Raw genomic sequence first — 22,858 nt, 5'->3', positions numbered from 1 at the left:
GCGGGTAAAGGTGGTTTATATCCCCCCCCCTTCCCCCAATCTTTTTATTTTAAACCCCCCTCATACTAGTTTAGTCCGTGGGCAGGATTCGCATAATAATATTTCCAGTCCCAGCAGCTCGCATCACAGACACGAACCCAGGACCGCCCCCCCTCCTTTTTCTCTCTCCCCCCCCCCCCCCTTTCCAAATCCTTTCTAAATAGTTTTATTATTATTATTATTATTTAAATGATCGCTCTGCTCGCTGCTCCCGTTGCTGCCGAAATCCCCGTCTTCCCAGGGTGCATGCTTCTGGCAAGATTGTGCACTATTCTCAGCCCGTTTTCAGTGTGTCTTATCTTAATTTGTCCTGATCCGATCTAAGCGCGATAGCCACCACTTGCTTTCAATTTGTAGGATTTCTTCCCCTTCTTGGTTTGCTCCGACTACCCTCGGCACATTTCCCTCCCTCCGTGTGTTTCGGGGGTCTCAATTTACTTTGCCTTTTCTTCTTCGTCTACTTTTTTTTCCCACCTCCCTGCCTTTGAATTGCTTCATGTTACTAACCATTCCTAAATTCTAAGAGAAATTCATTCCCCCTCCTCTTCCACCAGCACCACTACCACTACCACCATCACCTCCTCCTCCTCCTCCTCCTCCCCTTCTCTTCTCCTTTTTGGCAGCACCAGGACGTCCGGTGTGGTGGTGGCAGCGAGCAGCAAAAGCAGCAAGAGCTCGTTTTGATTCCCCCCCCCTTCCAAGGTGCTTTGGAGAGACTGGTTTAAGGCTGAGCAGCAGAAGTCACCATGAGTGCACAAGGTGAGGGACCCGGTCAGCCTTCCACTGCTGCCCAGGAGCAACCTGCAACCGCAGAGCCTCAGAAGAGAGGACGAGGCAGACCCAGGAAGCAACCACAAGTCAGTATCGTATAGATACGTATAGCCGCAGATCTATAGTATTATAGGCATGTACATGTACGTATTACGCTGCAAGTGAACGAGTCCTGGAGCCGGGACGGGGGGCTTTGTTGTGCGCTGCTTTCCGGCGAGGCAGTGCCGCGGCGTAGCGAGGGGCTCCATCGGGCGCCCCGGCGGGGGTACTCCGGGGCCCGGGACCGGAGGGGTGCTGCCTGCCGGTGCCCCAGCGCCGAGCCTCCTCGGAACTTTCACTATTGTGCAGGGAGGGAGCTGGGGCTTTTCAATGTAAATGGGGAACATGGAGCAGCGCGGCTCCGACCAACCAGCGCTCGCTGGGTCATTTCGAGCTGATTTTGAAATTGCGAAAGCGAGGAGCGGGGCTCGGGGCTCTCCTGTCTCCCTCCTCTCAGCCCTTGCAATGTCTCAATCTGTGTGTGTGTGTGCGTGTGTCGAGTCCCACCGGGGGCTGCTGCCGCCTCCGATCTCGACCAGCCCAGCCCCTGACTGCCCCTAGATCCTGGGGTAGGGGGGAGAGGAGGGTGGCTAGAAAGTCGCGTAGGGTTTTTTTTTTCTGGATTTTTTCCCCCCATGGCGTCCACCCCCCCCGCCCCCCCCCCGCTTCTCCACCTCCCCCACTCCCCCCCGTCCTCGTATGCAGAGAGGTGCCCCTGTTGCCGATGGAGGTGGGGGAGGGTGCCGGAGGGGGCTTGTCCTGTGTTTGCAACACCTTTTGCCTGTGCTCCGGCGCTTTCCCAAGCAGGTCGAAGCGAGGGGAACTGTTCCCGAGTCTCGGTGCGGGGAGCGGAGCCCGCCTCCCTCCAGCTCGCACCCACAGCCCCCTCCTGGGCTCCGAAAAAGGACGCACCGGGCTCCTAAATTCGACTTGCAAGACCTGAATCCTCGCTGAGGTTGCTAGATCGGTGCATTATGCCCCCCACCCCCCGTCTTTCTCTCCCGAAGTGCCATTGTCGCATCGCCTGAAAGCGCCGACCTGCCCCCAAGCCCCCGCTGCCGGGCGAGGCGGCCCCTCTGCCGGCGCCTCCGAGGGGGATAATCGCCCAGGGATGCGACCAGTGAAGACGGCAGCTTCGCGGGGGCAGCGCCGAGTTGTTCGCAGCATTTTTCGTGCCTCGGAAGTCACAACTGGGAAGTGGGGCTGCCCATAGAGCTCATTTTAAAGAGAGCTTCTGCGGGCTTTAGGACTGTTTATTCTCATTCGTGTAAGCATCACCCACAAGAGCCCGTGAAGGGCTCCGAAAGCACGGAGAGACCTGAACAGCGCAGCCAGGGGGTTGAGGGGGGACGGGACACGACCCGGCTGCTTTTCTCGCCGCCGCTCCCATCGATGTGTTCCTGCGGATTGCACAGAAAGTACTCTTTGGAAAGCCGTAAAAGCGGAGCCCCTGATTTTCCCCTTCAGCTCTCTGTGACACATATTTAACCGCAGTGGCTTTAGGCTCTGCCCTCTGTCCCTCTTCCCCTCCGGGCTGGCCTTGCACAGCCCAAGCAGCCGGCATCAGCTCTGTGCTGGGGCTCCCTTCCCCCCGCCCCCCCTCCTTATTTGTTTTTTCCCTTTTATCCTGTAGTCTTTGAATGTATGGAAGAGAAAGAATGAAAAGTGCATCTTAAACGTGTTCAGTTCAGCTGTGCAGTGTCTGCAAAGCTCCTCACCACTAAGGGCTGGAGCAGTTAGGGAGTCCCTCTGCCAGCCTCCCTTTAACCTACCCGGGAATGAAAAAACTGGAGTGATTTTAAGCTGGTTTAAGTTAGTAAACTGCATTTAATCAGTTTTGCCGTATCCTGTAACCTGAATTAAATGTATAATATTCAAGAGTTTTATGGTATTTGTGATTCACGGAATAAATATTTGGAATCTGAGCTCTTAGTAATTCATACCCTTTTTAAAGGACTAGTATTTACTACCAGGCAGAGAAGCTAGTTAAGAACGTAGCTAAAAGAATTAGTGTTCCTCTAGAGTCGTTTTAAAGCTGGGGTTTTGTTTCAGATATTTTCTTTCATGGAGATTTTTGGCTTGCTAGTGCTCTACTTGGGGGAAAAAAAACCAAAACAACAACCCAGCTTTTACATTTGCTTTTCAATACAAATCAATTATGTTTAGAATAGATGTGAATATAATGGTGACTGCAGGGAAAAAAAATTCCCTCCAAAATACTTGTGCCCTTGAGCGAGAAAAGAGCCTAAGCTTTTACTTCACAGTTTTTCAGTCGTGTGCTTTTTTGCCCCCCCAAAATTGTGCTAGGAGCTGCGTGTGATAGTTCTGTCTTGCTATAGTGAAATGCAACTGCAATGTAATGGGTAATGTGTTGATTTTCAAATCATCACTCTTACACGAAGGAGATCATTGCCATCTTACTGTAGAAAAAGCATCCTTAAAATAAGTTGAATGATAGAATGTGAAAACTTAAAGTTTTGTGTTTAAATATAAGGGAAGTTAACTCTTATTGTGGAAACCTCTTTTTCTTTACCTCAAGTTGTTTAATGTTTCGTGTTGCATTTTAAATACTCTGGGTTTTATTTTTAGTGTTAATTTATTTGTTTTGAGTAACTTCTCAGTTACAGTTTATCCTTCAGATCTGCTGAGTTATTTGTAGCCTTTTGCCACAATAGAATGTTTTCCTGTATTTAGGAACCAACTGGTGAACCATCTCCTAAAAGACCAAGAGGAAGACCCAAAGGAAGCAAAAACAAGAGTCCCTCTAAAGCAGCTCAGAAGGTGAGATCGCTAAAGAGAGAGAGTTCCTAATGTTATTTTTTTAATCAACTGGTAGCAAAAAATCCAATCATTTAGGCTGTGAACCGTGGGACTGAAACCCTTTTAATAATGAAGGCTACATAATGCATGTATTTTAATTTTTTAAGGTGAGAATTAATGTGTATGAACACCCTAGGTACAGATCCTGTAAGGCCAGTTTGCTTTCTGAATGGCGTACAGATTGCTGAAATAATGTAATATATTTGGTGTATTTATTGAGGTCTTCTGTATCTAGCAAGGAAATCAATATTAAGGATATTATTTTATCAATTAAGATTTTCCAACGGGATGAATTTCTTCCCTGCTTATGGTCATTACTGCTATAGACCAAATCTGTATATTAAAGCTAAGTATTTTGTCAAATATAGGTGAATTAGAAGTAAATCCAATTATGTGTTGGTGGAAATCAGTGCATATAATGAGATGTACAGCTTTAAAATGTGGTGATAAAGTATAGGGTGGCTTCTGTTAAAAGCCTGCTATGTCTTCTTTAGCAGTCGGTTTCAAAGAGACTTACTTGAAGTGCTGCTAGCCTTCCGAACCACTGCTGCTGCTTGGTGATGGGAGCAAACTTTTATCCTGGTGGTTCTGAACGCTCTTAGCTGTGGGAGAAGCTCCCTGAACTGACTGCCTGTAGTGCATGGACTTTACATCACAAGTAAAACGTGAAAATGTCACTTAATTGTATTTGATTTGGGGAAAGCTAAGCAAACAATACCTTTCTGTGGGAATTAGTTGAATGAAGGTAAACGTGTTGTGTATGGGCTTGAAAATGAACTGGCAAGTTTTGCTTATGATGATGGTTACACAGCAGTTAGCACTGATTTACAGGTACCAAATTGGAAGCAAAACCTGAACAAAATCTGGTAGTGAACTGCAGTGCCTAAGTGTGCCAGTGTCTTTCAAGTAACCTGACAAAATGTGGCAGGTAACTGTGGCCTCATCTAATTAAGGTTCATTTTTCAATATGCCTGTGGTACTGGCCACGTGAAGTTTGGTAGTCTTCAGTGTTACAGATTACTGTAGCAACTACTGATAAATACTAACAGGGAGTGACTCTGTTTTCCTGTCTGTTTTGTTAGAAGTGTTTTTCATCATTTATTTGAGGGATGTTTTCCAAGTCTCTTTAAATATCAATTAAAAAAAAATATTAAACTTTCTGAGCTGGAAAGAGGTCAAGAAATAAATGGATTAGTGAAAAATGCTTTACAGGTTAAGTATTTTCAGTGTATCAAACCCACTCTGCAATTTAGTGATCTTAACATGTAAAAAGATTCACTTGTGAATAGTTTAAATTTTAGTCTTCAACAAAAGGTTTATATCAGTTTAGAAAGTCTAAATGTGAGCTTTTGTGTTTTAAATACTACTCTGAGGAGTGATGTCTTTTGGAGGAGAAATATTCATAAGGTGATGAAACTTTTCAGTTAAAAAAATGTGTTTGCAAAAGGTGATTCTGAAAGAAATATTAACATTATTTCATGTAGATGAGTGACTTAGAAATTGGTATAAAAGGAAAATAACTCAAAAAACCTCCATGTATGTGTGTAGCTGTATCAAATCAAGAGGTTTCCAGATGATTCTGGAGTTTTTTAATCTAATTTATGAACTGAGTGATTTCATTGTAACATTTTGATTTTCGGAAGGCATCAGGTTACTGCTCCAATTAAAGCAAACCCTTCTGGGTGTTGATAATGTTAAAAAAAAAAAGATGCCCAAATACCACATGTCCTTTTTTTTTTTTATCATTAAAAAAAAAAACAACCCTTTGAGTGGTGTATGTAATTCCAAGTCTTATTTGTTTCTAGGCTTATAGATGAAAGTATATAAATGTTTGATAAATCCTCTAAAACACTTAAAAAGCCTTCCTGGAAGAATGTCCTCCAGATCACATTTCAAATAAATATTTTAACTCTCTTTCCAAATTGATAATTAACCCTGTCTAAAACGGTTCACCTTCTCACCAGGCATCTCAAAGTATCTTTTTTTTATGTAATATTAACTCCAGTAGTTTTACCAACAGCAACATGAATGGGAAAGTTTTGGTGCTGTAGGAAAGCTTCATTTGGTGGGGAGGTTGTCACCTCTTAGAGGAGGGAGCTGTAAGTTTAATGTTGTGGTAAACCTATTTACACATGCATATGCATACATGTATTTATTTAAGGCATTCTACATCCTGGCTGAGCTCTCAGAAAGAGAGCTGGCTAGCTTACATGTGAACCTGTGCACTCCACATGCAACTGGAAATGGCAGGAGTGTCTAAAAGAATAGTGTGTGGCCTGGGTGTTTCAAAGGGAGCTCACTGAAATCTATTAGAGCGCTCACAACATGCAAGATAAACGTCGGCTAGGAGAACCCACTGAGCAGCCATGAGAAGGCACTCATGATTAATTGATTGGGTGTTCTCTTGCAAACCATTACACATCACAATTAAAAATGTATTGCACAAATGGGCAGGGAGTTAAAAATACTCCAGAACTGGGGCTTTGTTTTGTTATACTTCAGAAAGGAAGTACCCTGAAATCAGTTGAGGGGCAGTTTAGCTTGGAATTGTGGTTGTGTTGTGCATTTAAAGTTTCTTGGCTTGTGGTATTTTTATGTGTATAAATATATATTCTGTTTGGGTGGGGTTTTTTTTGTCTTTTTAGCTTCCAGAGCTTATATTTGGTCTTAGTAAACTGGCCTTGGGGCATCTGAAAGCAAACTGTGCTTGTTGGGAAATTAGGAATGTGAAACTTGACAATGCATACAGAATGTTGCAAGACCAATTGGACAGCTAATAATGTGGCAATTACTCTAATTTTAGGTAGCAGATGCATTTCTGTACAAACCTCACATATCACACGTGCCCAATTTGGCACAAAAGGGAAACTGCACTGTATAAAAACCAAACTATTTCTCAGCTGTTTGTTTTTTTATTTTTCTCAAACAGAAGGAACAAAACATGTTACCAGATGAGAAGAAATAGCCACAAAAAGACTGTTAATCACCTTATACTCGAGTCCTCACAATTAGGCTGTTACTGAAGCCTGTGTCTTTAAGCAAGTCATTCTGTTAGTCATGTAAAATATTGGTAAGAAATCAGCAAAAAAGTGAATGTTTTCTATTTTTTTCCCTAAAGAGTGGCTACTTTTGTGGGAAGAGCTTAGTAGGGATGCTCCTTTCTAGTTTCTTGGGTGTTCTTTGCTTGAGTTTCGTTTGTTAGGCTAAGCTATATTCTCATCCCATTTCCCTTAAGCATTCAAGAGCTTTATTTAGCTGGTGTAGCTTGACAAAAATATTGCATAGACATAAATACTCTCCAGTTTGGAAGGAGGAAACACAACTGTAAGGTTAAAAAAAAGGAGTAGTAGCTGCGATGTGTTTGTCTCTGAACAAAATGTCAGGAAAGTCCAAAAGCAAACCCTTGAGCAAAATTCACTTCCAGTTAAAGTTTTGTTGTAGTTATTCAGGTAGATAAATTCACTGAAAACACCTCCAGATCTTGAAACATCTCCTGAAAGCCAGAAGTCATGGTACTTTGTGTGGCTACACTTCTGACTGTCTCTACGTGACGTGGCCAGAGTTTAGTATGTGGAAAGGCATGTCCTGAGTTAAACAGTCCAAAGGTAAAAAAAGAAAGAAGCTCATGTGACCAGGACTCTGCCCTAAAGTGGTTCATGAAAATCTATTTGGCTTCTCCATGCTTCATTCATCCTCACCGACATTAGCCCGCAGAGGCTTAAAGGGAAAACAAGGTTGGATTGATCAAGCGATCGTGGCATGGTTATTGAATGTAAAAAGCAGACACCTCAAAATCAGGTGTTCTGAGCAAGGTGGGAGAAGCAAGAGGAGACTGACTGGGTTAAAGTGAGTACACCAGACATAGGAAGTGTGCGTATCTAACTGTGGTGCGTTGAAATTACCCCCAAAATAAAAACCACCAGGCTGACTCAGAAGGTTCGGGAGCAAAACGAAGCTATATTTACACGCAAGCTAAAACCTTAAAGCGTGAAATGCAATGTATATGTACAAAATGCATTGACAGTTTGCAAATAACATGAAGGCCCCCTCTGGACCAACCCAAAAAGGGGCTACCAGCAAACTCTCTTCCTTCCTCTCCGGTACCTCACAGACAGGACACACCAGGGGATTAAACTACCACACTCGCCAGTACCTAACTTTCTTTTAAGAGGTTTTATTAACAAAATAACCTTTTTTTCAGGAGAGGGGTACATTTCTTGGCAAGGTCTTTTGACAGTGATTTTCCTTGCAAGAACTCTTGGGTGTGTCACTCAACTTAGTAGCTCTGACACATTTTTTTTCTCTGAGATCTCCAGTAGGTCATTCTGCAAAGTGGATGGAGATCTCCAAATTTATCTTCTGTTCCACTCGAGATTTTCCTTGACAATAGATAGATGCTCAAAGAGCACTTTATGGTGGTTCAGTTGTTTCTACTTGTCTTGTCTTGTTGGTTGCATTCAGTAGTACAGCCTCAGTTTCAGTCTGGGCACGGCACATTTATGCAATGGGGAGTCAGAGAGGATGGGCAGGCAGGTCTTATGGTTTGGAAGCAGAGCTTCATGGCCCTGTGCTACACAGGGCTTAGGTTAGTTGTGAATCTGTCTAGGGACTGTTAGTTTGATTCTGGGTGGCAGTGACTGAATGGCCAGATTTCTCACCTGAGACTCAGTCTCATTCTGTACCTGAAGTGTGACATAACAAAAGGGATGTATTTCTTTTACCAGTTGTACTAATTACCATCATTTTTCATGTGATGTGATAAGCTCCTGTTCGATAACATACCTCGTCCTCCTTTATGCTTGGTGATTGGTCATTTGGATGTGTAGGGCAAGGTCATGCCTCATAGGGTAGCACCAAAAGTTAAGAAAACTGTGACTGAACTCATCTCAAAGAGTGCTTTAGAGGATGAAGGAAGCATCTTCCTTTTGGACTAAGCAGATACTGACAGCTGCATGTAGGGGGGCTGGGAGCACATGCATCTTGCTGCCCAGGTGGGAGCCTCTGTTACCTCTGGGGATCTCTGGGCTCTGGCTGGATTTGTTCCTAGCTTCAGAGACAACGCTTCAGTTAAAGCAAAGAGCCAACAGACTGACATGTTTCTGGAGTCCCTGTTACAAGAAAGATAATGATGGAATGTGGGAGGTGGTGGAGTCGCCGTCTCTGGGGCACTTCAAGGCAAGGTTGGACGTGGCACTTGGTGCCATGGTCTAGCCTTGAGCTCTGTGGTAAAGGGTTGGACTTGATGATCTGTGAGGTCTCTTCCAACCCTGATGATACTGTGATACTGTGATACAGAGAAGGGCCATGAGGATGATCAGAGGGCTGGAGCTGCTCTCCTATGAAGACAGATTGAGAAAGTTGGGGCTGTTCAGTCTGGAGAAGAGAATGCTCTGAGACCTTATTGTGGCCTTCCAGTATCAGAAGGGGGCCTACATGTGAGGAACATTTTAGGGTGTTGGGTAGTGATAGGGTAGTTGTAGACAGCAATGAGATCACCCCTGAGCCTCCTCCAGGCTGAACAACCCCAGCTCCCTCAGCCTCTCCTCGTAGGGTTTGTGTTCCAGGTGTGGGTAGATGGAGCAAAACTAGAAGTAAGTAGGTTCAGATTGGATGTTAGGAACTTTTTCACCTTGAGGGCAGTGAGACACTCTAGCGGGTTGCCCATGGAGGTGGTGGAAGCCTCATCCTGGAGGTCTTTAAGGCCAGGCTGGATGTGGCTCTGAGCAACCTGATTTAGTGTGAGGTGTCCCTGCCCATGACAGGGGAATTTGAACTGGATGATCCTTGAAGTCCCTTCCAGCTTTGACAATTCCACGATTCTATAGTTATACAAATGCCTGTTTCAGAGGAAAGGTAATGCTTTGGCACTTACATGTTCCTTTGCTTATTAATTACTTGAAAATGATACAGAGACATTGAATTATTTGTCTGATATGCAATAAAACCTTTCTTCAACTGCTTAAATGAAAGGATAGTCCTCTGCTCTCGGAAGGCTGTACTTACAAAATGCAAACCACAAAACTACAGAAGAATCCAGAGGGTTTCACGTCTGTCATCACCACTGGACTGCCACTACTCTTTTTTGATGTTCCAGAAGTGTTTTGTCTTGCTCTCCTCTTGAAATGGAGATAGAAACATCCACTTTGGAGGTTCTTACACATTCTCTGCAGTTTAGTCTGTGGAAACTTCTTGTGGCCAGGAAGGCCAATGCCATTTTGAGTGCGGTTAGAAGGTGTGTGGTGAGGTCAAGAGAGGTTCTTCTGCCCCCACTGTACTCTGCCCTGGTGAGGCTGTGTCTCAAATATTGTGTCCAATTCTGGGCCACTCAGTTCAAGCAGGACCTCAGGGAACTGCTTGAAAGAGTCCAGAGCAGAGCCACAAAAATGCTGAAGGGAGTGGAACATCTTCCTTAGGAGGAGCGCCTGAGGGAGCTGGGGCTCTGTAGCTCGGAGAGCAGGAGACTGAGAGGTGACCTTATCAATGTTTATAAGTATGTATTGCTGATGCCCAGTGCCAGGACAAGGGGCACTGGGTGGAAGTTGAGGCATAGGAAGTTCCATGGAAACATGAGGAAACATGTTTTCCCTGTGAGGGTGAAGGAACACTGGAACAGGCTGCCCAGGGGGGCTGTGGAGTCTCCCTCTCTGAAGATATTTAAAGAGCCTCCCGGATGCCTTCCTGTGTGATCTGCTCTGGCATGGACCTTCACCTGGATGAGCTTTTGAGGTCCCTTCCAACCCCAAACATTCTGTGATTCTATGAAACCTTCTTATTTACTTAGAGTGTTGCCCTCTGTTTACTCAGCTCACCTGTGGGCAAGATATGGTTATGATAAGAACTGTGGAACTGTTTTTTTTCTTCTAACGTAAGGTGGAAATCATTTACAGCAGGAATATAGTACCTTTCAGTTTGAAAGGTCCCCAAGCACTTGACAAACTGATATCCAAGCCAGTCAGCAGGAACAGTGGACACTTCTGGCATGCACCTTCCTGGGGGAGTAAAGTGGTGCACTGTTCATGGCAGTCCTCTGTGCTGCAGGAGGGTTTGTGGCAGAAAGCAAAGACCTTGAGTGCTGTGTCCAGTTCTGGGCCCCTCAATTCAAGAGAGATGTTGAGGTGCTGGAACATGTCCAGAGAGGGGCAACAAAGCTGGTGAGGGGCCTGGAACACAAACCCTATGAGGAGAGGCTGAGGGAGCTGGGGGTGTTTAGCCTGGAGAAGAGGAGGCTCAGGGGTGATCTTATTACTGTCTACAACTACCTGAAGGGGCATTGCAGGTGGGGGTGGCCTCTTCTCCCAGGCAACCAGCAATAGAACAAGGGGACACAGTCTCAAGTTGTGCCAGGGTAGGTATAGGCTGGATATTAGGAGGAAGTTCTTGCCAGAGAGAGTGATTGGCATTGGAATGAGCTGCCCAGGGAGGTGGTGGAGGCACCATCCCTGGGAGTGTTCAAGAAAAGGCTGGCTGAGGCACTTAGTGCCATGGTCTGGTTGACTGGCTAGGGCTGGGTGCTAGGTTGGCCTGGATGATCTTGGAGGTCTCTTCCAACCTGGTTGATTCTATGATTCTATGAGTTATTTGAAGAAATCTCTCTTGTGTTGTTTTCCCATCAAACTCGATTATATGCTATATGCGTAGGAGTTTTTATTGTGAGCCCAAAGCAGCTCTCATTTCCAGAAAGTTACATTTTTTTTTCATAGAGTTTGGGAAAAGAGTCTTTTTCCTTCAGATGAGGTAAAATAACAGGTGAAGGGAAATGGCATTTGTGCTTTGATAACATCCCAAGCGTTGGTTTGATAAGAAAAACAGTAACTCGTATATTCTGTTAAGATTTATGACCAACATTTCATGAAATAAACATAAATGCAAGGGGTTGTAGCTTGTCAAAACCATACCACATCTCTTTTTTTTCACATCCTTCGCTTTGAAAGGAAGCAAAGCTCTGAAAATAGACAGCTACAGCATATAGAAAATGCTCTGTAACAAGTATTCTCATAAGAGGGTTTCGCCTTACATGTAACACTGGTATGAGCGATTAAGCAGCTGGTTTACTCTTTTAACAAGTCTGAGTGATAATTTTGCCCTTTAGGAGTGTGAATTTTATTTTGCACAGCTTTATTCTTGGTGAGATTATTTATTTCAGAGTAATTGAATTTAACTTGCAGGGCAGTTCTTTGGTAGAGATTTCTCCGCCACATCCTCAGCTCAAGTTTTCTTTCAGAGGGATCCGATTTACGCAGCATTAGGTTACAGTATAGGTTACAGAGATTGACCAGCAAGTGATTTATGTAATGACACAGTTGATATCTAAGGACAAATCAAATACACATACAGTTAACTGGGGGGGGAAAAAGGCAATTTGTGGAAGCATGGAAGGATGCTTACAGAATGTGTACTAGAAGTATTCATTCTCATGGACTCTGTGTGTGGCAAGTCCTGCTCTCACTAAGCTGCTGGCAAAATCCTCATCAACCTCAGTGGGACAGATGAGATATGTGGATGGACAGAGCCCTATCTGAAGAAAATAACCTAGAATTTTAATGCCAGCAGTATTCACAGTGCCACACAGTGAATTGATGGAAGAGTCTTACTGTAAGAGAACCCACATTTCCTTTGTGCTGAGCTCCAGGACCGACTGCTGGGCTTATATAAATAACAGTGCTCACTTCTAGGGCACCTTCCATACCATTACCTTAAACCTGAAAAGGAAAGGTGTGTTTTGGACTGATGACTGGTTTACTTAGAGTGCAGGATACACTTTACATGGAATATATCATGTGAAGTAGAGAAGTTATTTTCCCCTGTGAGCACATACACATGTGTGCCATTGTTATGGTCTGTCCAAATCCATTCCAGGCATGAGCATTGTGAATAAAAGAAGGAAGTTGTGGCTGCTGGAGACTGCTTTGTTCAGGATTTTGTTAATTTAGTATCTTGAGGTAATTTCTGACAGCCTGAGAAAGGCTAGATTTGATGTTAGCAGAGGCTCTTGGGTTCCGAGACTGCCCTGTGTCCCCATCCGCAGCCTGCCCAACAGCTGACAGGTCTAGGCCACCCCATGCTGTGCTTTAGGCATTGAGCAGCTGATGGTATGCTCCTCCATGCCCATGGACGCAGTATGGGTCAGGTCTGGGGGCACTTTGGGATACAGAAAAGGCATCTCCTGGCCACACTGGCTGGGAAATGTCAGAAAAAAACATCATAGTCACATTCCAGCAGAAACCCTACAGAGCAGCAGTGGGGCTTGGTGCCACCCAAGAGGTAGAGTTATGGATAGTGTTACAGGAAAGGAGTTGCTAGTTACTGAGGCTGTTAAATAATGCTGAGGTATAAAATATGTTGTGTTTCTTTTCCCTTTACAGAAAGCAGAAGCCACTGGTGAAAAGCGACCCAGAGGCCGGCCTAGAAAATGGGTATGTGTTTCACTTGCAATCCTTTGATTTATTTGCTGTGGTAGAAAGCACCTTCATAAAGTCCATTCTTCTAAGAAAGCAATTATTGCTGCTCTGTTTTTATGAAAGAGCATCCATCTTCTGTCTGTTGGGGTGAACTGACTAAAGGGTTAAGAGAGCAGAGAAATTAACTACAGCTTCCTACCTTTAGACTCTGGTAGTTTGCTCAAGACACTTGTTTGCTGGGAGTGAATATTTATGTTCTTCTTATCAGCATGCAAAGGGGCACAACTCTTCCTTCAAAAGAGAGTAACAATGAGATAACTTGTTCAGTAATTGAGTGAGCAATGTTGAAGGGGCACTGTCAGACACCAGAAGGTGATTGAGAGAGGTGATAATGTTCAGATGTAGTGTGAACAGGCTAGAGTTTAAAAATCTGAATGTCTTTGTCCTCCATTGCCTGGAAACACAGTATATTTTCCTTAAAATCCAGGGTGAAAGAGCAAAAATGGACAGCAGGGTACTTGCACTGAGGATTCAGGTGGTGTGTTCTGGGAGGTCTTCATGCCTAGTACAGTTATAGTGAGTGGGGATCTGTTTGATTCAAAGTTTACTCTTCCCCTGGCCTTTCAGTCTGTAGATGTGGCTGTCAGACACGCGTGTTTTGATTCTCTGGCCAAGGAAAGATTTCAGTCTCAGGTACTTGAAGTTCTCAGTTGTTGATGATGTTCGCTGCTGCCTTCTGCACATCTCTGCATGTCTTCACCTTACACGTAGGCTTTCAGAAGAAAGCAAAATGGCATGGGATGTTGGGAGACACAAAGGCATAGTTGTGTGCTCCATTGCAAGTCACTCCTTGTTTCCTTTTTCCAATTCCCTTTCCCTTCAACTGGTCACCATTTTCCTTTAGACTCCTGTTTCAAATCCTGATTTCCTTTTTCCAATTCCCTTTCCCTTCAACTGTCACCATTTTCCTTTAGACTCCTGTTTCAAATCCTGATTTCCTTTTTCCAATTCCCTTTCCCTTCAACTGGTCACCATTTTCCTTTAGACTCCTGTTTCAAATCCTGATTTCCCTTTTCCAATTCCCTTTCCCTTCAACTGGTCACCATTTTCCTTTAGACTCCTGTTTCAAATCCTGATTTCCTTTTTCCAATTCCCTTTCCCTTCAACTGTCACCATTTTCCTTTAGACTCCTGTTTCAAATCCTGATTTCCTTTTTCCAATTCCCTTTCCCTTCAACTGGTCACCATTTTCCTTTAGACTCCTGTTTCAAATCCTGATTTCCTTTTTCCAATTTCCTTTCCCTTCAACTGGTTGTCATTTTCCTTTAGGCTTCTGTTTCAAATCCTGATTTCCCTTTTCCAATTCCCTTTCCCTTCAGCCGGTCAGCATTTTTCTTTACAGACTCCTATTTCAAATCCAGCCTTCTCCATCTCAGTTTTGCTCCCTTATTTTACTCTGCTTTCTCTTCCATTTCTGAAATCCCATAGTTTTTCCCCTCCTTTTGTTCAGTTCTTTTGCACAGATGTTAACATAGCTGTAAAAGTATCTGCAAGAACTCAACCCCAACCAGAAAGTGCATAAACCTACAGCAGTATTAGCAGCTAAACACAGGAGAGATGGCTTTAATAGTCACTTCAAGGAGTAATTCTGTGGTGTTGTCCAATGATAAAGGATCCCAGGATGCTTCTTTGGAGAAAGCACACCACTCCACACTGGTTGTATTGCTGATGCTTGTTGTTTGTAAGCAAGTAGATTTCAGGTACATGAAGAGGTTAATTTGCATGAGGAAAAAGGTGTCATAGTGCAGACATACCTCTGGTGGTCTTCTCACTGGCAGTTTGTGGAAGGCATGGGCCAATTGCAGTAAAGCATGGATCGGTTTCTGTCTCCTGCCTGCTGTCCAGGTCGGACCTAGCATGTGTGGATGCTCAGTGTTTCTTGCTTGGCTCTCACCTTGGGTGCAGTTCCAAAGGAGGCAGCAGAGAGAGATGGTTTATGAGAGTCATTTATACAGGCAGGCCACCAGTGCTGAATTGGGAGTATGTGTCAGATGAGTAGGAATGGTTGAGGAGCTCTGCAAAAAGGGAGAGTGCAGCAGTCTGAAATGTTACAGAGATTATCTTTCCCCAACTCGTGCAGTCACAAACTGGAATCATAGAATCAACCAGGTTGGAAGAGACCTCCAAGATCACCCATTCCAACCTATGCAACCAAGATCATCCAGTCCAGCTCTATCTAATCAACCAGACCATGGCACTAAGTGCCTCATCCAGTGTTTTCTTGAACACCTCCAGGGACAGCAACTGCACCACCTCCCTGGGCAGCCCATTCCAATGCCAATCACTCTCTCTGGCAAGAACTTCCTCCTAACATCCAGCCTGAACTTCCCCTGGCACAACTTGAGACTGTGTCCCCTCGTTCTGTTGCTGGGTGCCTGGCAGAAGAGACCAACTGCACCTGGCTACATCCTCCCTTCAGGTAGCTGTAGACAGCAATGAGCTCTGCCCTTAGCCTCCTCTTCTCTGGGCTAAACAGTCCCAGTTGGGGGGCTAAGTATAATGTGGCATGTCTTAGGCTAGAACTTTTCTCTCTTATTTTTGTGTCCCTGAGGAGAAGAAAAGGCAGTATCAGAGAAGCCATAAGTTTTGCCTGGACTGTTCTGTTGGGTGAAATATTGGATTTGCAGAAATGGGTATTATTGGTTATCTAGTAGGTACTTTGTTGTGAGTTTCACTCTTTGTTTTTCAGCTGAGGTGTGTTTTCAAACTTGATAATTCCTTTGCTTTTGTGCCTGTTGAAAGTACCATCTTTTTGTTTGCCTCTTCTGATGGTAAAGTTGCTTCTTGTGATTCCTGTGATATTTGGATAATATTATAGACTCTGAGAAATGTGCCTTTTATCCTCTCTCTTTCTTCTCTCTTCCTACTTTGAATTAGGTTCATGAGATCCTTCTCTGCATGACAAGACAGGGAGTGATGTTCTGTTTTGCTCCAGAAAGAAATGTGGATAAATTACTATGAACCATACTGGTGCCAATTGTAAGAATTATAGAATCAAAGCTAGAATCCATAAGCAAAGCTTACGATTGAGACCAGGGGGGGACTCTGCCTAAAAGCAGATGACTCAGTGTCATTCTTTTTGCTTTGACTTCCAACATACTCAGAAAATGTCCCTTTTTTTTTTTTTTCTTATCACCTGGATTTCACACAAGGCCTTAGTGATCATTTTCTCCTTGAATTCATTTCGTTTACATCTCAGGGCTTGCTGCTGGCAGTTCTGCGTTAGCGAAACGAGGAGTACACAGGGTTTTGGTTTGGTGGCTTTTTGGTTTTAATTGCAGTGAACAGAATTCTGGATGGCAGGTATTTCCCTGAGTTTGTAACCATTTCTTGGTGAGTCTAGATGCTCTCTGTCATGGGCAACGAAGCTGGTGAGGGGCCTGGAGCACAAATCCTATGAGGAGAGGTTGAGGGAGCTGGGCCTGTTTAGCCTGGAGAAGAGGAGGCTCAGGGGTGATCTTATTACTGTCTACAACTACCTGAAGGGGCATTGTAGCCAGGTGAGGGGTAGCCTCTTCTCCCAGGTAGCCAGCAATAGAACAAGGGGACACAGTCTCAAGTTGTGCCAGGGTAGGTCTAGGCTGGATGTTAGGAAGAAGTTCTTCCCAGAGAGAGTGATTGGCATTGGAATGGGCTGCCCAGGGAGGTGGTGGAGGCACCGTCCCTGGGGGTCTTCAAGAAAAGCCTGGATGAGGCACTTAGTGCCATGGTCTGGTTGACTGGCTAGGGCTGGGTGCTAGGTTGGACTGGATGATCTTGGAGGTCTCTTCCAACCTGGTTGATTCTATGATTCTATGATTCTATGTGTTGGTCATCAAATGGTGAAGTATTCTTTCTGCTGTTTCCTTCAGTATGCACATGCAGAGACGTATGAGCTAGCAGACCTCTGCAGAATTCCAGTAGCTGGTCTTTCTGCTGCTTCAAATTAAGTATTCAGTGTTTGGGACTCACAATGTATTTGTTTATACATTCTGTGTGTATATATATATATTCTGTAGAAGAGATGTAAATCTTTATGGCCAGTACAGAATTGGAAAGGATGAGGGAGAGCCCAAGGGAAGAGGACAAGGACCTCAGTTTGTCACAAACGTATGAGATCACAGAATCAGAAGGTTAGGGACTGGAAGGGACCTTAAAAGCTCATCCAGTCCAACTCCACTGCCAGAGCAGGATCACCTAGAGCAGATCACACAGAAACATGTCCAGGAGGGTCTTGAATATCTCCAGAGAGGGTGACTCCACAACAGCCATGAGCATCCTGTTCTCTTATCCTCTTGGCTCTCCACTTTACATACATGTAAACATTGATGAGATCCTCCCTCAGTCTCCTCCTCTCCAGGCTACAGAGCCTCAGCTCCCTCAGGCTCTCCTCATAAGGAAGATATTCAACTCCCTTCAAATTTTTTGTGGCTCTGCTTTTCTTTCAAGCAGTTCTCTGAGGTCCTTCTTGAACCTTGGAGGTCTCTTCTAACCTGGTTGATTCTATGATTCTAAGAGGTGGCTGATGCCATGCTGTGAAACCATTTTAATGGACAGAAAGATGCAGTTGTGGAACCCACAGGATTATAGCAACAGAAAAGAATCTGTGACGTTCCAAATGCTGGGTGCATGTGAGGCACCCACTTGCTCATCTTGTCACTGATGTCTGAAGTAACAGCCGTGACTTGTTTAGAAAACCTCTGCGTCCTTCAAGAGTCTGGATAGCACATTTTAGGTTATTAGAAGATAAAAGATAACCAGAAATGAACTAAATTTCCTTAAGAGTGTTATCTGATCCAATCATAGAAGCATAGGCTCAGAGAATTGTTTTGTTTGAAAAACACCTTGAAGATCTTCAAGTCCAATCATGACTAGCTAGGCATCATAGGACTGATTTTAAGCTCAGGTTTGTCCCTTTTTAGTGAGGGCACTTTATACTCAGTCACTTTCACTTTATACTGTCAGTTTATACTCAGAGTTTCACGTTATACTCAGTTTATACCTTATACTCAGTCAGTTTATACTTTATACTCAACCAGTTTCACTTTATACTCAGTTTATACTCAGAGTTTCACTTTATACTCAGTCAGTTTATACTTTATACTCAGTTTATACTCAGTTTCAGTTTATACTTTATACTAATTTTCATTTTATACTTACTTTATACTCAGAGTTTCACTTTATCCTCAGTCAGTTTATACTTTATCTTCAGTCAGTTTATACTTAGTTTCACTTTATACTCAGTTTATACTTTATACTCAGTCAGTTTCACTTTATACTCAGTTTATACTCAGAGCTTCACTTTATATTCAGTCAGTTTATACTTTATACTCAGTTTATACTCAGTTTCAGTTTATGCTTTATACTAATTTTCGCTTCATACTCAGTTTATACTCAGTTATTTTCACTTTATACTCAGTTTATACTTTCTACTCAGTCATTTTCACTTTATGCTCAGTTTATACTCAGAGTTTCACTTTATACTCAGTTTATACTTTATACTCAGTCATTTTCACTTTATACTCAGTTTGTACTCAAAGTTTCACTTCATACTCAGTTTATACTTTCTACTCAGTCATTTTCACTTTATACTCAGTTTATATTCAGTTATTTTCACTTTATACTCAGTTTATACTCAGAGTTTCACTTTATACTCAGTTTATACTTTACACTCAATCATTTTCACTTTATACTCAGTTTATATTCAGTTATTTTCACTTTATACTCAGTTTATACTTTATACTCAGTCATTTTCACTTTATACTCAGTTTGTACTCAGAGTTTCACCTTATACTCAGTTTATATTCAGTGATTTTCACTTTATACTCAGTTTATACTCAGAGTTTAACTATATACTCAGTTTATACTTTATACTCAGTCAGTTTCACTTTATACCCAGTTTATACTTTATACTCAGTCAGTTTCACTTTATACTCAGTTTATACTCAGAATTTCACTTTATACTCAGTTTATACTTTATACTCAGTCAGTTTCACTTTATACTCAGTTTATACTCAGAATTTCACTTTATACTCAGTTCATACTTTATACTCAGTCAGTTTCACTTTATACTCAGTTTATACTCAGTCAGTTCCTACTTTCTACTCAGTTTCTACTTTCTACCCAGTCAATTCCTACTTTCTACTCAGTCAGTTTCACTTTCTACCCAGTCAGTTTTTACTTTCTACCCAGTCAGTTTCTACTTTCTACGCAGTCAGTTTAAGTGGTGCCAAACATTTAAAAAAATAATTGCTTGAGTGCTTTTTTTCTCAGAACTTTTTCTTCAGGTTGTTTTCCACTACAGTTTTGACATACCTGAGATAGCAGACTTTAAACGTGGGATTTGTGACATGATTCTCTGATAGAAACATGCTTTTACTCTGCAGAGGAGAAGGCTGAGAGGGCATCTAATAAATGTCTGTAAATAGACAAGGTCTGGGTGTCAGGAAGGAAGGGACAGGCTCTGCTCACTTGTGCCCTGGCATAGGACAAGGGGCAATGGATGCAAACTACAGCACAGCAAGTTCCACCTCAACATGAGGAAGAACTTCTTTACTGTAAAGGTGGCAGAGCACTGGAACAGGCTCCTCAGGGAAGTTGTGGGGTCTCCTTCTCTGGAGACTTTCTAGACCCATCTGGATGCATTCCTGCGTGACCTGTGCTAGATTCTATGGTCCTGCTCTGGCAGGGGGGTTGGACTTTAAGATCTCCAGAGGTCTCTTCCAATGCCTATCTCCTGTCATCCTGTGACAGCAATTCCAGAAGGCTTGTTTCAGGAGAAGGACTCCTAATGCTCATTCACTTATAAGATTTCAAGAATCATAGAATCAACCAGGTTGGAAGAGACCTCCAAGCTCATCCAGTCCAACCTAGCACCCAGCCCTATCCAGTCAACCAGACCATGGCACTAAGTGCCTCAGCCAGGCTTTGCTTCAACACCTCCAGGGACAGCAACTCCACCACCTCCCTGGGCAGTCCATTCCAATGCTAATCACTCTCTCTGCCAGCACCTTCCTTCTGGCATCCAGCCTAGACCTCCCCTTGCACAACATCAGACTGTGTCCCCTTGTTCTATTGCTGGTTGCCTGGGAGAAGAGACCAACCCCACCTTGCTACAACCTCCCTTCATGTAGTTGTAGACAGCAATGAGCTCTGCCCTGAGCCTCCTCTTCTGCAGGCTGCACACCCCCAGCTCTCTCAGCCTCTCCTCTGCCCTATGCAGTTGTAGTCTAGCAGGGGCTTAAAGCAGTGCACACATTTTCACTAGGTGGTAGAGAGGGAAGATTTGAATCACAATCTGTCCTATGGACTATGCCCTAAAAAAGCTTTTATTACAAGTGTGGTGAATTCTCATTTGGAGATAACATTTCCTAGTATCAAAACATTGCTAAAATAGATGCCTGATAGGAAAGTCCGGGTGTTAGAGATGCCCTCTGTTGATGTTGTAGAGCTTACAATGCCTCTGTAAACCAGACTAGAAATTCCATTATGAGAACTTTTGCTTGTTTGAAACAAATACTTCACGGTCCATTTGCAGCAAAACCATGATTGAGGTAAAACTTTAATCTACATGTGTTGGATGATAAACAACAAAGGAAATTGCTATTTTGGTAATTATGGAAGACAGCATAGATTAAAATTCAGTTTCTTTCATTTGGAAGCATAATCAGTTCAGTTTTACCTCTTTGTGGGTGAGACTCTCACCTGGGAGGGGTCATCATCTCATGGAATCAAGCAGGTTGGAAGAGACCTCAGAGATCATCCAGTCCAACCTATCCCCCAGCGCTGTCCAGCCAACTAGACCATGGCACTGTCAGTTGTCTAAAGAGCTTGAAGGGGTTTTTATAACTATAAAAAACAGACTATTGACCTCTCTTCCAAATTCCTAAACTTAAGAAGTGAAGGACACGAATTGAAAACCTTAAAACCTTTATACCTGTACATTTCCTCTCCAGTTCAAATGATCTGTGAAAGAAATCATCTCTTAAAATCTGAACATTTTGACAAAGCAGTGATAGTTGAGTTTTTCTCCTCTAATTTCTCTCTAATTTAACAGATATTTAATGATATGTTTTTAATTTTCTTTCTTAGCCAGTTGTTGTCCTTTTTTTCCCCATTCAACGTTCAGGGAAGCAAAAAATCTCATCTTGCATGCTTTTACCAAATGCATAAAGTTTAACTAAAATAAGTTCTGTCTCACCTGTCCTCAGAGATCACAGTATCACACAGTATCACAGTACCATCAGGGTTGGAAGAGACCTCATAGATCATCAAGTCCAACCCTTTACCACAGAGCTCAAGGCCAGACCATGGCACCAAGTGCCACGTCCAATCCTGCCTTGAACAGCTCCAGGGACAGCGACTCCACCACCTCCCTGGGCAGCCCATTCCAGTGTCCAATGACTCTCTCAGTGAAGAACTTTCTCCTCACCTCCAGCCTAAATTTCCCCTGGCGCAGCCTGAGGCTGTGTCCTCTTGTTCTGGTGCTGGCCACCTGAGAGAAGAGAGCAACCTCCTCCTGGCCACAACCACCCTTCAGGTAGTTGTAGACAGCAATAAGGTCTCCCCTGAGCCTCCTCTTCTCCAGGCTAACCAATCCCAGCTCCCTCAGCCTCTCCTCATAGGGCTGTGCTCAAGGCCTCTCACCAGCCTCGTCGCCCTTCTCTGGACACGCTCAAGCATCTCAATGTCCCTCCTAAACTGGGGGGCCCAGAACTGAACACAGTACTCAAGGTGTGGTCTAAGCAGTGCAGAGTACAGGGGCAGAATGACCTCCCTGCTCCTGCTGGCCACACCATTCCTGATGCAGGCCAGGATGCCACTGGCTCTCTTGGCCACCTGGGCACACTGCTGGCTCATGTTCAGGCGGGTATCAATCAGCAGAGATGTCTTCAGTTATCTAGAATTTTGCCTAAGCTAATAATATCCTTCCTTGAGATGTCAGAGTTCTGTTCCTTGCTGGTAGAACGAGATGTGGCAGCATTTATTTGAAGTGCAGGTCTTTCTGTAGACCACAAGAGAAAAATTAGCTGTGGTTATTTCTTGACTAAAATACATTTACATTAGCAAAAGTCTATTTTGCTCATTCTGTGATTCCTATCTGTGAAGGGATATGAAAAGATAGCCAGTTTAGATGAAACCAATATTTTTACTTCAGCTGCCATGTCAGAATCCTCGAAGGAAAAATCTTATTCTGTTTGAGGTCCAAAGAGGAAATTGCAGAAAGTAAAAATTCAGCATCTGCAGTGAAAGGTAAACTGAAAGTATGAATGTTTTCCTTTTTGTGATCTCAGATAACTGGTGTTCAGGAACTTGAAAAATCACTTTTCTGTTCAGCTCTGTATTTCACAGAAGCACAGAGTCACAGAACATTAGAGGTTGGAAGGGATCGAGTCTAACCCCCTTGCCAAAGCAGAATCACCTCTGGTAGTCCACACAGGAATGCATCCAGGCACTTTTGGAAAGCCTGCAGAGGAGACTCCACAACCTCTCTGGGCAGCCTGTTCTAGGGCTCTGTCACCCTCACCCTAAAGAAGATTCTGTTCATGTTAAGGTGAAACCTTCTATGGTCCAATTTGTATCCATTGTTCCTTGGCTTATTACGGTGCACCACTGGAGAGAGATTGTCCCCCTCCACTTGGCATATATATTTATAGACACTGATCAGATCTCCTCTCAGTCTTCTCCAGACTAAACAGCCCCAGGTCTCTCAGTCTCTTTTCATAGGGGAGATGCTCAAGTCCCCCAGTCATC

At 43.6% G+C, this 22,858-nt stretch overlaps 1 protein-coding gene across 5 annotated transcripts in view; it reads left to right on the top strand.

Moving 5' to 3' along the window:
• The first annotated feature begins 282 nt into the window (after nt 1-282).
• Nucleotides 283-22,858, top strand: part of HMGA2 (high mobility group AT-hook 2) — a 119,059-nt gene continuing 96,483 nt past the window's right edge. For all 5 annotated transcript variants that reach the window (XM_064141986.1, XM_064141985.1, XM_064141987.1 and 2 more), the window contains exons 1-3: nt 283-896; nt 3,544-3,630; nt 13,032-13,082. In XM_064141986.1, the coding sequence (XP_063998056.1) occupies nt 786-896; nt 3,544-3,630; nt 13,032-13,082 (249 nt within the window). In that variant the 5' untranslated portion in view covers nt 283-785. The remainder of the gene's footprint in view (nt 897-3,543; nt 3,631-13,031; nt 13,083-22,858) is intronic.

The sequence above is a fragment of the Pogoniulus pusillus genome, chromosome 4 (assembly GCF_015220805.1).
Source record: "Pogoniulus pusillus isolate bPogPus1 chromosome 4, bPogPus1.pri, whole genome shotgun sequence".
Lineage (NCBI taxonomy): Eukaryota > Metazoa > Chordata > Aves > Piciformes > Lybiidae > Pogoniulus > Pogoniulus pusillus.
The sequence above is the reverse complement of the archived record's forward strand: the minus strand, read 5'-3'. Positions and strand labels throughout refer to the sequence as shown.